The sequence below is a fragment of the Condylostylus longicornis genome, unplaced genomic scaffold (genome assembly GCF_029603195.1).
Source record: "Condylostylus longicornis isolate FDR11 unplaced genomic scaffold, ASM2960319v2 ptg000051l, whole genome shotgun sequence".
NCBI lineage: Eukaryota > Metazoa > Arthropoda > Insecta > Diptera > Dolichopodidae > Condylostylus > Condylostylus longicornis.
In genome coordinates this window covers 458554-475000 of record NW_026578020.1, presented here as the reverse complement: position 1 = coordinate 475000, position 16447 = coordinate 458554, and the positions used below count along the sequence as shown (strand labels likewise).

The window sequence follows — 16447 nt, the reverse complement described above, 5'->3', positions numbered from 1 at the left end:
CATTCAGTGGTTATTCTTGTACTTAAGGAAAATATAGTTATGAAAAGAGCGAAACTTGCGCTGACAAATGGAACTGCGGATTGGTCAAGATTTCGCTTAGAGATTGAACGACAAATAGATCTAAGGAAAAGAATAAAAACGACCTAGCACATAGATGAGGAGGCCGAAAACTTTACTAAAATTATACAAAATGCGGCTTGGAGTAGTTCCAAAATTAGTGCTATTAGAAGGGGGGGCATTAACTATCCCCCCTATATACTCGCAAAATTAAAACGAAGCAGGCGGGCGAGAAAAAGGTAGCAGCAAATGCATGATCCTGCTGATAAAACCAGATATAATCGTGAATCGCAGCAACTAAGACGCTGTATTAGAAAATACAAAGAGGATTCGGTTGCTGATTATGTTCAAAATTTGACGGCGTGTGAGAAAACCAATTACTCACTGTGGAGGGCAACAAAGAAAATGAAGCAACCTATCAAACATCTCGCTCCTATTAAAAACAAAGATGGAACGTGGGCAAAAACTGACAAGGACAAGGCAAATGCGTTTGCGGATCATTTGGCCGATATATTCTGCCCGCATGACAGCCGGGGCGTGTATAAAAATGAGGAATCTGCTTTTGTTGGGGATAGCGTGACTATTCCAATTGTCATGGGAAAGAGATGTTATAGAAGAAATTAGGGCTCTTAAACCTAGGAAGGCCCCAGGATTTGACCTAATAACGGCCGATATTTTGAAAGAATTACCCAAAAGGGGTATAAAGATGCTTACGCGCCTAATAAGTGCGTGTATAAGGTTCAATTACGTGCCTGAAATTTGGAAAGTTGCAGAGATAATCATGCTGCACAAACCTGGCAAACCTATAGACAGGGCGACTTCTTATAGACCAATCTCTTTGTTGCCAATGATTTCAAAACTACTACAGAAACTTTTATTGAGAAGACTCCAGCCTATAATTGAAAGTAAAAGCTTAATCCCGAATCATCAATTTGGTTTTCGCCGGAACCATTCAACCATAGATCAGATTCATAGAATAATTGACCTAATAGGAAATTCACTGGAAGAAAAAGCAGTATGATCTATCATATTTTTGGAAGTAGCCCAGGCCTTTGATAAGGTTTGGCATTGTGGATTAATAAAAAACTTAGGTGATTATTACCAAGGCAGTATATTGACCTGCTCGAATCTTACCTGACTAATAGGGTATTTCGAGTTAAACAGGAAGAGGAGTACTCTTCGCTTAGGGATATCAAGTCGGGGGTACCACAGGGGAGTACATTGGGCCCGATATTATACTTGCTATACACGTGTGATATTCCTGAATCGGAAGGAGTGACAACAGCTACATTTATTGATGATATAGCAGTTATCGCAATTGGACGAAATGAAAATGAGTCTACACTGAAATTGCAAAGGGCTAGTGATGGGATCTCAAAATGGACTAGAGAGTGGAATATAAAACTTAACGAGGTGAAATCAGTACATGTAAATTTCACTAATAGGAAAATTGACAATTCATTTTGGGTTCGGATAAATGGCGTCTTGATTCCGTCCGCAAACACGGCGAAGTATGTGGGAATGACTTTGGACGCGAAGCTCAGATGGAAGGAGCACATAAAGAAAAAGTGATCTCAACTAGAGGAGGAATACAGAAAGTTTGAATGGCTTTTGAGGAGGCGTTCTAAATTGAAAATATACAACAAAGTTTTGATATATAATCAAATATTTAAGCCTGTCTGGGCTTACGGTATTCAGTTATGGGGCTGCGCTGCTAAGACTCATATCCAATCTATACAAAGATTTCAAAATAGAGTATTACGGACATTGTAAACGCCCCTTGGTATGTCCGTAATGCCGATATACACAGGGATCTCACAATAAGTGAGATCTAAGTGTCACAGACGAAATTAAAAAGCAAGCAGCCAATCATAAAATGCGTTTATCCAATCATTTCAACATCGAGGCGGCTCGATTGGTTGACATTCAAAACTTTGTTAGGAGACTTAAACGTACGAGACCTCTCGAGTTAGTTTGAGGCTTTTTATCTGGAACAATGAGTACTTAGTACGCTATTGTGCCAGATCAATGCAGTTTCACTGGCTTTTTTGGCCATCTAAACTCACACACCATCGTTGGACTATAGTGCAAGCCGCTTGTAAGAGATCTAACAGAGCTCCCCCATACCTTACCTTAATAACGATGACCAAATAGTCCGCGTACCCCTGACAAACAAAGCCATTGTTTTGTGACTGGGACAGCAGGTCGTCAATAACTAAAGACTTGATTAGAAGTGGAAGAGCACCCGTCTGAAAACAACACCTGAAAGTTTTAACCACAACTGGCGCATCTACAAAAGGTACATCAAGCACCTCAGCATCTGAGGAAATCCATCAGCAAATAATTTGACGACTTTTCTTCGGAATGCAGCCAACATCGAGCTGTTTGATATACTATTGAAAACACGCTCTATACCTGTAAAAACAGCCCAAGTAATCTCTTTTTGATACAAGTACTTCGAAACTTTAGAGATTTAGCAGAGTCGTATTAGTAAATTCTGTCCGCCTAATAGGCTCCGTGACTAGGGAAGTTTCTTTGATGAACTTTCCCACAATCTCTTCTTTCGTTTAGATGACTAATGATTACAAAGGAATTAGTCTCGTTGATTTGTGATCACGAGTCTCCATCTCCTCACTTTTGAACTGAAAGGCAGCTATATATTTGATCATGTACGCTGGGCGTAACAACACGGATCATTGTTTCTAAAGATGTTCTAAAGATGTGGTCATCGCCCAGGCGATTTGAAGCACTTAAATGACTACATAGCCCTTTTGACATTTTCATGATTTACAATTCTATGGCTATTGCAATTTCCATTTGAAGGAGCTTCTGAAAGCATGTAAAATCAAGTCGCGATCCAAGGTCAACCATTGAACCAGGAAAGTATACAGCTACCAAAAGTTGAAGCGTCTCTTACTTTGTTCCGTCCCCTGATGGGTTCTTTCTAATATTTTGAAAAAAAAAAAATATATACAAGAATTATGATATTACAAATAATACTATGAAATGAGTATACCTATGAAAACTAGACTCGCAGTACAAAAAATATTTTCCATCCAAAATTCTTATTTTTAGACATAGTCTCATTGGACATTTCACCGCCAAAGAAAATTTTGCCTATAAAAAATTAAGTATTTTTATGATGAGTAGGAAAAGTAAGCAACATTTTCAGTTTTTGTGATGAGTTTACTGCTTTAAAGCGATTTAATTTCTACTGAGAAAATAATTTTTTTTTAATAAAATCTTAAGTATTATACTTAGCAGCATTGCAGGAGGTGCATATACCACATAATATATGAGTATTTTAATATATATATGATCGTCATAAATCGGGACGGCTCGACTGTTTTTTGGTAAATCTGATTCTCGAAAATATTTCGACGAAAAAAAATTTTAAAAAAGAACTTTAAAACTTTTTTGTGAATAATACAGCATTTGAATTTTGTAGTTTTAGAACTTTTCCAAAAATTTTTTGAAAAAAAGTACTTATTAGTTTCACTTTGTCCGTCCATTCGTCCGTGTGCTCGTCCTTCCGTGGAGATGTTTACAAAACTTCTATACCTTTGAAGATAGAAAGCTCAAGTTTAATATTTGCAAACGTCTTTACTAGAAATTTATTTCCGTATAAGAAAATTTTTACCTATCTCCCCCCTCTAAGTGTCATAGCTTCACAAAGACCTAAAAATTCCACTTTTTGACTATTTATTTTCAAGAAACCATGAACATTTTTCAATTTTGGTGAAGGCAAAAAGGTTCTTCTAATGAAAAATTACATTAGAAATAAAAGCAGGGATAGCAGTTTACTTCAAGTCCATTAATAAGTTAGTATATGGTGGAAATCCATTATATGTTGTATAACTGCTACAATTTAAATTTTCATTTCCATTAACCTTATCTTGTTGGTCATTATGCATATTTATTTATACAAACTGTACATTTCTAATGTATGTATCTAATATTTTATTATTAAAGATGAAAAATAACGTTCTACACATTTAATTGTAGTAAAATTTCGACTTGATTTCAAATACAAAAATGACATGCGCTTTTCCAATGTACAGTCATATTGAACAATTGTGTATTTCTTTTACAGTACAACTGATTAGAAAAAACGAAGTGTTTTGAAAATTGTTTCGAAAAAGAATTTCGATTAAAACTTTTTTAGTATATATATATATATATATAAAATTAACGAAATATTCATTTAGAAAAGATATTATGGTAATCTAACAATTTAATATATTAAAATAATAATTTTTATGTATAAAGTGAGTAAGTAATATCGTATTATAGACCTAACTACTTATCGTGTAATAGAATTTTATCTACATTTTTTGTTTCATCAGATTTTATAGTAAATAATATTTTACCAACATGTAAAATATTTTATTCCATAGATTAACCTTTACCTTATTGCTCTAAGAATAAAATCATTGATAAAATAAAACGTGAAACTTAATAACATCCATACATTAAAAATTTATACTACATCTATAAAAATATTATAAAAAAATCGATTATGGATAATTCGTAAAAAAGGTTTTCATATTTTATATGGAACTATCATATATCAAGTATTGCACGCAAAAATAAAGTAAAAATTTAAATTAAAAAAAAACGAGAATAATATCCTGCAGTAAAACTGCTGCATGATTACACACCATAGCGTATAAAAACAAGTAAGTGTACAAAATTATTGATAATTGTTTGTAACGTCATAGGACTCGAAAATGAAAAATAATATAAAAGTAGTGCTACTATACAGATTGAAAGAAAAACTATACAAGTACCGTGGTTTTATGTTATAATTTTAATTAAATTTTTTTATTACATTTGTCTGTAACTTTTTGGTTTAGTATTCGTATTCTTCTACATATATAACCTAATTTTGAAAAACATTTTTGTTTCATCTTCTCAACACTTTTTGATTTGTTCAAATGGTGTTCTAAAAATTTTTTATTTGCAACTTAACTATCACAAGTATTATTAGTTAAAACTAATTTCTCACTTTCTTTTAGTTTATCACAAAAAGTATCAGTGAATTTTTTTAGCCCATCCTTTGAAACTTGATCTATCTATGTTAAAATGGATTTTTTAAAAATTTAATATATATAGAAATTGCTTCTTCTTCTAATTCCTCAAAAACAATATCTTATTATTATTTTCAGACAGTAATTCTGAAAATCACGAAACGAATTATTCATTTTATTTATTTCATCACGAAACGAGTATTATAGCTCCCTTAGGAGTTCCCCGTTAAAAGGGTCAATTCACAAAACCCCATATTCCCGTTCTACGTTACTAACTTGTTGACTACTATCTGATCGCTCTGAAATTTGAAGAAAATACAATTATTTTAAAATAATATAAACACTAATGCACAAAAATAATTGATATAAATATTCAAATTGCTATTAACATTATTGAATGTACATATGTTAGTAATATTTTAATATCATGGGTTTTATTTAAATGTCAACCTAGTCTATACTTAAACACCAATGGCCTGGGATGGTCATGTAAACCACCTTTGGAGCAAGTAAAGCCAAATAATATTTCCAAATCATTTTAACACAATCTTCTTGTTAAGGCATATGGCGTTCCGGAATTTTCAAATAAAAAGCAGTTATAGCACTAACAAATTATTTAAAAGAGAGCTCTTTGAAAAGACAACAACATTTTTCGGCTACCAACAACTATATTCCATATTCATTTAAATCCAAAATTATTTGGTTATGCTCTTCCAGAACTAAGTTTTACAGTCTTATTCGTTCACATAAAAAAGATAAATATATAAATCTATAAAAAAGATAAACAATAATATTATAGCATGCTTTACTTTTTGTCTAGCAGCATCTACATTTAAGGGGTGATGTGATAATTTTTTGTTTTTTTACCGGGAGGAAGAGTAAAAAATCTTGAAAGACACTGCCAGACGAAAAGCAATAGTGTGGAGCTTTAATCCACTAAAAAACACCCAAAAATAAATTTTAAAACTAGTAGGAAACAACTAACCATTATTAACCAACTTTTTTGATTTCTTACAAGCTTTTGATCTGGCGCAATAGCGTACTAAGTACTTACATACAAAAAACATTAAACTGACTCGAGAGGTCTTGTACGTTTAAGTATCCTAACAAAGTTTTGATTGTCAACCAATCGAGCCGCCTCGATGTTGACATGTGTGGATAAATGCATTTTATGATTGGCTGCTTACTTTTTAATTTCGTCTGTGACACATAGGATCATGAGATCCCTGTGTATATCGACATTACGGACATACCAAGTGCGTACACAATGTCCCGTAATACCCTATTTTGAAATCTTTGAATAGATTGAGTATGAGTCTGCGCAGCACAGCCCCATAAATGAATACCGTAAGCCCAGACATGCTTAAATATTTGATTATATATCAAAACTTTATTATATATTGCCAACTTAGAACGCCTTCCCAAAAGCCATTTAAACTTTCTGTATTCCTCCTTGAGTTGAGATCTCTTTTTCTTTAAGTGTTCCTACCATCTGACTTTTGCATCCAACGTCATTCCCAAATAGTTCACCGTGTTTGTGAACGGTAAGTTTTATATTCCACTTTCTAGTCCATCTTGAGATTTCGAAACTGGCCTTTTGTAATTTTTGTGTAGATTCATTTTCATTTCAAATGTAGCTGTCGTCCCTCCTTCCGATTCAGGAATATCACACGTGTATAGCAAGTATAATATCGGGCCCAATATACTGCCTTGTGGTACCCCCGACCTGATATCCCTAAGCGAATAGTACTCGTCTTCTTGTTTAACTCGAAATATCCTATTAGTCCTATAAGATACTGCGTTGGTAGTAATTGCCTAAGTTTTTTTATTAACCTACAATGCCAAACCTTATCGAGGCCCCGGGCTACGTCCAAAAATATGATAGAACATATTGTTTTTCCCTCCAGTTAATTTTCTATTAGGTTCTATGATTCGAAATTAACTTTTTACTTCCAATTATAGGCTGAAGTCTTCTCAATAAAAGTTTCTCTAGCAGTTTTGAAATAATCAGCAACAATGAGATTGGTTGATAAGAAGTCTATAGGTCCTGTCTATAGGTTTTTCAGGTTTGTGCATTATAATTATCTCTGCAACTTTCCAAATGTCAGATACGTAATTAAATTTTATACGCGCATTTATTTGGGGCGCAAGTATCGTTATACCCCTTTTGGGTAATGTTTTCAAAATATCGGTCGTTATTAGGTCAAAGCCCGGACCTTTTTTAAATTTAAGAGTCCTTACTTCCTCTGTAACATCTCTTTTCTTGACAATTGGAATAGTCACGCTATACTCAATAAAAACAGATTCCTCATTTTCATACACGTCCAGACTGTCATGCGGACAGAATATATCGGCCAAATGATCCTCAAACGCATTTGCCTTGTCTTTGTCAGTTTTTGCCTGCTTTCCATCTTTGTTTATAATAGGAGCGAGGTTTTGATAGGTTGCTTCATTTTCTTTGTTGCCTTTCACAGTGAGTAATTGGTTTTCTCACACGCCGTCAAATTTTGAACATAATTGGCAACCGAACCCTACTTGTATTTTCTAATACAGCGTCTTAGTTGCTTAATGAGTAGGATTACGCGTTTGCTGCCACCTCCTTCTCGCCGGCCTGCTTTGTCTTGCTTTTGCTAGTACATACAAAGGATATTCAATGCTACCCCCTGTAATATCATTAACTTTCGAACTACTCCAAGCCGCATTTTGAATAATTTTAGTAAAATTTTCGGCCCCCTCATCTACTACTGGATCGTTCTAATTCTTTTCCTTAGATCTATTTGTCGTTCAATCTCTAAACGAAATCTTGACCAATCCGTAATTCCATTTGTCAGCACAGTTTTTGCTCTTTTCATTACAATATTTTCCTTAAGTTTAAGAATAACGACTAAACGATCGGAGTTATGATCATAGTTATCATCCACCGCAATATAGTTTTTCGCAATCCGTTTTGTAATGAAGAAATCTGTTAAATCTCGACATCTGCTGGCCAATACGTTGGCTGTCCTAAGTTTTCTACATTTCCAGGGTGGTTTGAGTTGTACATTCTATGGTCTGCAAACTGAATCGTGCTTCTCAAGGTCATGTTTCAGTTACGAGGCGTACATCTATATTCTGTGTATGTAGAAAAACTTTAAGCACGTCCTTTTTATTTGCAATATCATTGCAATTCCATCTTGCAATTTTAAAATTACCTCATGCCATTATTTACCAGGTGTTTTGGTATTCGATTTTTTTCCCTCGGTCTCTAAAATGCTCAACCTCTGAGAAATTTTGTCCATTATGTCTAGCATGTTTTGCATCATACTTGCATTTTATACAAAACACTCACGTCATTAAATCACTCAAGGGTACTAAATCCTTTTGTTTTCTCCATTGTACAAATGGTTCATGTTTGCATTTTGTACCTCCTTTCAGAATTCAAAAACTGCCGTCCCTTAGGGATCAGACGCAGACCAGGGAACCGCCTATTCTGGATTTACCGTTCGAGACCTAACCAACGTAACCCAGCTTAAGCGCCTAGTGCCCTCTCTCACCCGCTCTCGTCAGTCTTACTAAATAAGTTTCCCAGGAGACACCCGGTAGATAACTATGTTACCTTCTGAGAGGTGAGAGTTGGATTTGTTGGCAGATTTGATGTTTTCAGAGGGCATTTCCTAACATTTACAACTTCACATGCTAGTAAAATGTGAAACCGACTAGGACCCATGCCAACCTGTGTCTCCCTAATTTGATAATTTGTGATAATTTGTGCGATAATATTAAATCTCCGTTTTGCATATTTAAAAGTTCAGATATCGGTGAAAAATCAATTATATTATTACTCTGTACAAAACCAGTATCAGTGAGATGATACTGGTTCAAATATGAAGTATCAGTTAATACAAAAACTTTTTAATTCTCCGTTATTAAAAAAAAATTAATGCTTTTGTGAAATTAAGGTTCTTTCCGTAAACCAATATTTTTGGCCCTAGATCGCAAACTTATGTAAAAACTACAAAATCTTTTTCTTAAAAACTTTATCATTTTTCCTGTTGTATCCATTCATAGATATTGTCTCCATTGTTGCTGCTGGAGTTTTCTAATTTATTTAATACGCTGCCTATTTTTTAAAAAGATACCAATGATGCAGTATACTCCCTTTCTTCCAAAAAACCGTATGATTTTGCTCCTCTTTTATATAGGTATAGCTGACGCAATGTCCTCTAGAGAGCATTTCAGGTCTTTTCAATTTTTTTATAGTCTTCTAATTTATCCTTTCGTAAATATTTTTTTATTTAATTATTTAAAATATTTCATTTCATAGCTTTACAGGCCATACTGCATTGTTCTAACTGCTTATTTAGCATTTTTAATTTTTATTATGCGTTACTCAACATTCATTTTCATTTCACTATTTCTCGATCATTGGTATTTTCCAAGCTCCATCTATTCAAGAAATAAATTAGAAAAAATAAACAATTACGTAGTTTTAGAAGCAACACCTGCAGCACTATCATTTCTCACTCCTACAGCTTCAAAGTGACTGTCAATAAAACATAGTTCCAAATGTTTCAAATATACTTTTATAATATTCCAATGCGTCTTTTATTTAATTTTAAATTTCGGTTTCTTCTTATTTTTTCTATTGATTCTATTATCCATATTCCAGGAATATCCTTAATATTCCCTATCCTTTATTTTATAAAATATTTATATTATATTATTTATATTATATTATGGAACAAGGAAAACTAAATTAGTTGTTTTTATTTTTTTTTTTGTATTACCGGAGAGGGATTTGGGCAGAGGAACTCCTCTCCCCAGCCACCGCAGCCAGTCATGGTTTATTGTAGCCCGCCTATTTCCCACTTAAACATTCCCGGTCATAAGCAAAAGCCAGAAGGTATCCCTGGGAGCTAGAAATTATTTCGCTCCATTGAGAAAGCCCAGCTCAAACCATCTGCACCTCTGATGAGACCAGATCTGACAGCGAGAGCAGGACATCCACACAGAAAGTGTATGGCTGTCTCCTCTCCTCGTAGAACCTACACAAAAGGAAGTCCAATATACCCAGTTTCTATAAATGATATTTCACCGCACAATGACCAGCATCCGAGAACTTTCTTGAGCAAGATGGAAGGAATAATTTTGTATGATGTCCCTCTATAATCCCTCAGCGAAGATTTGATTCCTCTCCCAGCAAAGCTTTGCCCCTAATTCTGCCCCTAATTGCTGATATTGGCAGTCCATAGAAGGGGACGGATCGAACGAAAGGACCTCAGACTTTCCGCGCCATCCCGTCAACGATCTCGTTGGCCTTGTGCCCGCTGTGCCCTTGCACCCAAATTACCCCGTTTTACCTGTTTGTTGATGTCAATTCCGCAAGTGCCCGCACGCAGCTCCAGACCAGCCGCCCTGCTGTCAGAGAGCACGTAGACGGTGCGATTTTTATATTCCATCACTCTTAGTTAAGTTTACTCTTAGGTTAATTTCTGCTGCCACCTCGGGTCCAGGCCACCTTGCCCCACCTCAAAGACTGAACCACCTTACCCCCACCTGCGAAATTATCACCAACTAAAAGTCAAGAAGTTGTTAGCCGAGCTCCCGCACAATAGAACTCCCTGATAAGCCAACCTCTGAAGCCTTCTCAGCTTGGTCTGCATAACCACCTGTTCTAGCTTACGGCATCAAACCACGGACGCGTAGGCGACGATGGGCCTGGCAAGGGCCATATGTAGCATATACAGACACAAATTTTTTATAGACAGAACAAATTTTTAACTTAAAAATTAAATTTAGAAATTATACAAAATAAAACTTATTAGTAATAATATTCCATTAAATATGAATATAAACAATGAAAAGCCAAAACAGGATTTTGTTAAAATAAAGAAATGGGCTATACTTAACTATAAGTAAATAGAAGCTTTTCATCGTGTCTTTTTCGAGTGAAAAGTTTTGTCTGTGTTTGTGTTTGTTGCATAAACGCAGCAATCTGCTGACATGTTCATGTTTCCCATAATTGGTCCTATGAAAAGGAACCATGAAAAGATCAGGGGAACGAGACCTAAGGTTGGAATTAATCACAATTTTATTTAAAATGTCGGGGAGATTAAGTCAGTTTTCATAAGCTGAAAAATGAGTAACAAATCCGCGACGTCACGTCTTTTACCCAATGTGGGTAGGTCAATTAATTTGAGTCTGTGCTCTTTAGGTGGAAGAATGATGGGGTCTTCCCAAGAAAGAAGGCGCAGTGCGAACCTCAAAAAATTTTTTTTAATAGACTCAATCCTATTAATATGTATATCGTAATAGCATCACCATACTTGTGAAGAATATTCAAGATGATGACAACTCCTTTGACCAGCGTTTAATGAAACCCAACATCGAGCTTGATCTGCGTATGATATGATTATAGTGGTTTATAAATGATAACTTGCTATCGAAGCAAACACCCCGGTCCATTACTGAATCAACTCGACTAAGAGCTTGGCCATCCAAAGTATAGTTTGTAAAAAACGACCGTTTTTGCCTAGAGTAGCACATTTGTGCACATTTACTTACATTGATTTTTAAGTTGTTACTTGAGCACCAGCCGTAAAAGCGGTTAAGATCATTCTGAAGACACAACGCATCATTTGTGGAGCTTTTTTGTTTTTAAATTTTCATGTCATCAGCATATATTAATACCTCACTATGCGTTAGCATGGAAACAACATTTTTAATTGAAATTACAAACAGCAGTGAACCTAAGTGGCTACCCTGGGGTCACCAGAATTAGACGAAACAGGCGAGGAAATTGCTGAACGAAAGAGGACTTTGTAAGTCCTGCCAGAGAGATATGACTTTATCCAGGCTAAGAAGTTGTCAAAGGATCCTAAGAGTTTCAATTTTAAACTAATAATTTCATGTGGTAGTATGTCAAAGGCTTTGCTAAAGTCTATGTAAAATAAGTCTGTCTGATACTCATTTTCCATATTATTGGACAAAACTGTCGTGACTTCCACTAGATTACTCACCGCGGATTTCTTTTTTAAGAAGCTATGCTGACGCGCACTAATGAATGGTATACAATAGAAATAAATATTGTCATATAGCATCAACTCAAAAACCTTAGGACTTGCCGACAGTTTAGCTACAGGACGATAGTTTGACACGTCGTTTTTATTGTTTTTCTTATGGACAGGCCTAATGAAAGCTTCCTTCCACACGGCAAAGCTCAGGAACTCTATCTGATCCAGGAGAAGGACTAGAACCCAAATTGGAAAGATATTTTTCAACTGCAAAAGAGTTCGTGACAAAATTTGTAAAGGTAGTTTTAGGATAGTTATCAATGTGCCGAAAGTTGTCGACATTTAATTGAAAAGATGAAAAAGAGTAAGATTCGGCAAAAAAGTTACGAAAAAATTCGGAAATAATTTGGGAATTATTCACAGTCCTTGTCATACTTTTACCAAAACCAGTTAATTGGACCAAGTTATCGTTGTAACGAAAGATACATGATAACCTGGTAAATGTTTGCAAATCCTTATCGACACTGGCGGCAGATATATTTAAAGTGTCATTAATATGCTATATAAAATAGTATAGTCAGAGGCAAGGCCCTCACTTTCAATAAAAACCTTAACACTTAATTTAGTTTTAAAATTGTGGTGGACATTCTCCACCGCGTCGTGAAGATATGTCAAGTACAATTTAACATTCTCATATACAGCCCGATCTCTGTACATACGAACGATCGGAGGAGTCAGCGGATCTACAAAGTTAACAGGCGGATGTGTTTGCAATAAACGAGCGTTGTGAGGATTGGGTAAGATATAGAAAATTGGGTGTTAGCTGTGAATGTTTTACCCTGAATGAAATTTGGGCATTTGGTTCCATTGTCAATATTTTTGTTCTTCTAATTTCATTGTTATTAATATTATTGCTATGGAGATTTATGTCAGTATTACTATGATTATGTATATTATTATTATTATTATTATTATTATTATTATCATTATTATTTTTATTATTATTATTATTATTATTATTATTATTATTATTAATATTTCTATTATTATTGTAATTATTATTATTATCATTGTTACTTTTATTATTACTATTATTTTTAAAATTTTTTATTTTCCCTTTTTTACTACTGTTATTGTTCCCTTTAAGTTCATTGTTACGGGAAAGTACCTGTCTAGTATGCTTGCCTATTCGAGAAGAATCAGTGCGTGAGGAGTTGCCTATATTGTTTGTATTTTGGAAATGAACCTGGTTCCTGTTCCTCTTATTATTAAGTGGGTTAGTAAGTATGGGTTTAAGTTTAGAGGGCATTGAAGCATTGGTTTTCTCGTAGCCAACATCACTCCCAATTGAGTCATAGTCCCTAAAATACTGAATCACCGTACCCACATGCCAAAACTTACGACCAATTATGTCATCAGCTATGGAGGAGGGTACAGGAACTTTGAAAGACTTGTATTTGGGTTTATATTTTAAGTTATTATGAGTTATTAAATTTATTAATTAATAACAACTTAAGGCTACTTACAATGGTAGTCACTGGGAATGTTGAAAAAAATAGGTTCGAACATCGAGGCAAACAGTTGATGGAAGATCCAGCGACTGGCTGCTTGAAAAGCCTGATGCAATGAGTGCAAGATTTTTCATTTGAGCAGATATTCTCAACAGCAACGGACATATTGGAACTTGCTGGAGGCTCAGAACAGGTCAATTCATCCTGCAATGATGCACGATTGCCAACTATTGGCTTGAAAATAGCAGGCCATGGAGTAACTGTTGTTCCAAGAAAAGACTTATAACTTCATGGTTCGTTGGTCTGACACCAGGCATCTTTCGTGTTTAAACTTATATAAGTCTGGTTTAACTTGTATGTGTCAAAAGATGTATCAAGGCTGACATCTACCTTAACGCATAATTTGTTCACTTCGCCCTTAAGAGAACTAACTGATTCCTTAAGAGACTCCTTGCAAGTACTTTTAGAATCCATTAGTTTGTGAAGTTTTATCTATATGAATATTCCAAGAGAGACGATCATCCAAGGTTAAACCTAGTTACCTGAACTTCCTAGAATACGCGATCCGCTAACTAAACAGAGCGGGTTTCGTTAATCGTTCCTTGCTCCTGCGATTTTGTGAAGGCAACCAAGGTACTCTTGCTGAGATTCACATTAAGCGTACGCCTTTGCACCACCTCTCCACAACGGTTAGATTCTGCTGTAAAAGGTCAGATATCACGCTATAAAATTTTTCTCCGACGACAAAGGCTACGACATCAGCGTAACACCACATTTCATCCCCGGAGTCTCTAAAGGCCACGATCAAATCATCCACCACGATAGATCACAGAAGTGGCGAAAGCCCCGCCCTGTTGAGACTCTTTTGCAGCGGATATATATAGCGTGTCGCCAGCTTTGGAGGACTTGGAAATGCTATCATGTAGCATGCGGTAAATCCACACACGCGTTATCGAATAGATACCACGTCGGCGGAGTGAGTCGCAGGTGACACCATATGGGGAGCTGTCAAACGACCCCTCGATATCATGAAAACATCCAACTGCAACCTCCCTTGCATCCAGCGACTTCTCAATTACCCGTACCAAACTTTGTAGAGCGACTTTGGAATTTCCCGGCTGATATGCATATTGAGACTAATGCAAGAAGTTGACCGCCGATGTATCCTCCGGAATATACCTGTCAATCACCGTTTTCATCGTCTAATAGAAAAGATAAGACCAATTGGATTAAAAGCCTGGGGTGGTTTCTTGGTCGCTTTCCTATCTTCGGAATTTTAGTTAGCAATAAAATGTTGAAAGTCCTTCTGTAGGAACACGCAAATACGTCTTCTTCAACTGGTTATTTGAAAGGCTTGAAAGAAAAGATAGCCCATCTAATCCTGCCCAAAGCAAAGACGGAACCAGAGCGCTCCCAGTCGTCTCTCTTAGGGCACGGGGTCCTTGAATCAATGACTGCACTAGGCCAGTTCTGTATGACCTCCGAATCAGGAAAGTGGGTCGAAGCAATCAGCTCCAATGTTTGCTTCCCGCCTTCGGTAATGCAGCCATCAGGCCGTTTCAATAGGCCTAGCCTGCCGGTGTGTTTTTTGGAAAGCACCTTATGAAGCCTTCTGCACTGCTGGGAAGCTCATCTATCCCCTTACAGAACACCCAAGTAACAATTTTTATCTCATAAGACTCTTGTAGAGCTATATTAAGAAGTCTTTAAGAATATTACTCTTATAATTTCAGTCTTGTAGAACACTAAAAGTTATCAATTCTTGTAATGGGAGCTAAGCTCCCATTAAAAGAGTTTTTAAATCTTATAGCTATCATACTAATTTTGGTATATGAAAACTCTCAATACATTGAGAGTTGTGTGGAGAAAGAGAAAGCAATACATTGTAGAATAAATATATCGGTCTTACTTCAAACTTTATAAAAAATATATCTATTCCGCTTTTAATAATTAATTTTTTTAACAAAAACGAAACTAAATATACATAAGTTTACGTATATGATATGTAATCAATAAATATTTGAATTCAAAAACTTAATATCATAAAATTATAAATATGGGAAATTAAAATAATTTTTTTGCCATGATTATAAATCAAAAAGTTGCTGGCAGTAAAATTTTATTGATAAGAGTTTATATTGCACTTCGAAAAAAAGCAACGCCAACTAAAAATAATTAAAATTTAAAAAATGTTTATGCATATTTTTTAACCCTATGATATTTTATTTCTTTTTTATTTCATAAATTTTAAAATTTAAGAATTCTTAAGCAAGTAATAAATATACTAATGTGCATAAATTTCAACTAAAGCTTTATTATATTCAAATAAAACTATAATTTTGCATTTCATTAATTTAGATTTAATAATTTCTGTACAATAAATATTTTTCGAACTTCTTTCCAAAAAAAAAAGAATTCTCAGTCTAATTAGATTTAAAATTTACATAACTAAAAATGACAATACTAAAATGGTCGTGCCTAACAACCAGACTTATAAAAGAATTATTTTAAGAACAAAATTCTATAAGAGTTGACATCTTATAAAAAATACTTTATGAGAGTAAAAATTTTTTAGTTTTGCTATGAGAGTAGCAGAATTTTTAACACTACAAGTGCTAAATCTTTTTTTCTTCTTAAAAAAAAGAAAAAAAATGTGAGAGTATGAAGTGTGGTATGAGAGTTTTATGAGAGTTTTGGTCAATTTTTTAGAGTATTACTCTTGGAAATTGTTACTTAGGCACCCTTCATGAGCCCATCTTTGCTTTTCTTATCTCTTTATTATAAGTCGTGAGTGAGCCTTATAAGCCCTGTTTATTGAGTTTTCTAATTAATTTAATACGCTGCTTACTATGTACAT

General features: G+C 34.8%; 1 protein-coding gene across 4 annotated transcripts in view; it reads left to right on the top strand.

The window, feature by feature from the left end:
• The first annotated feature begins 4139 nt into the window (after window positions 1-4139).
• LOC129611509 (G-protein coupled receptor 52) overlaps window positions 4140-16447 on the top strand; it is a 52818-nt gene continuing 40510 nt past the window's right edge. Inside the window, exon 1 of one of the 4 annotated variants that reach the window (XM_055524689.1) lies at window positions 4140-4278. In XM_055524689.1, coding sequence (XP_055380664.1) covers window positions 4276-4278 — 3 coding nt within the window. In that variant the 5' untranslated portion in view covers window positions 4140-4275. Of the gene's footprint in view, window positions 4330-4428; window positions 4737-16447 lie in introns of those variants that run through there. The other 3 variants (XM_055524691.1, XM_055524688.1, XM_055524690.1) reach the window with 3 other exon arrangements.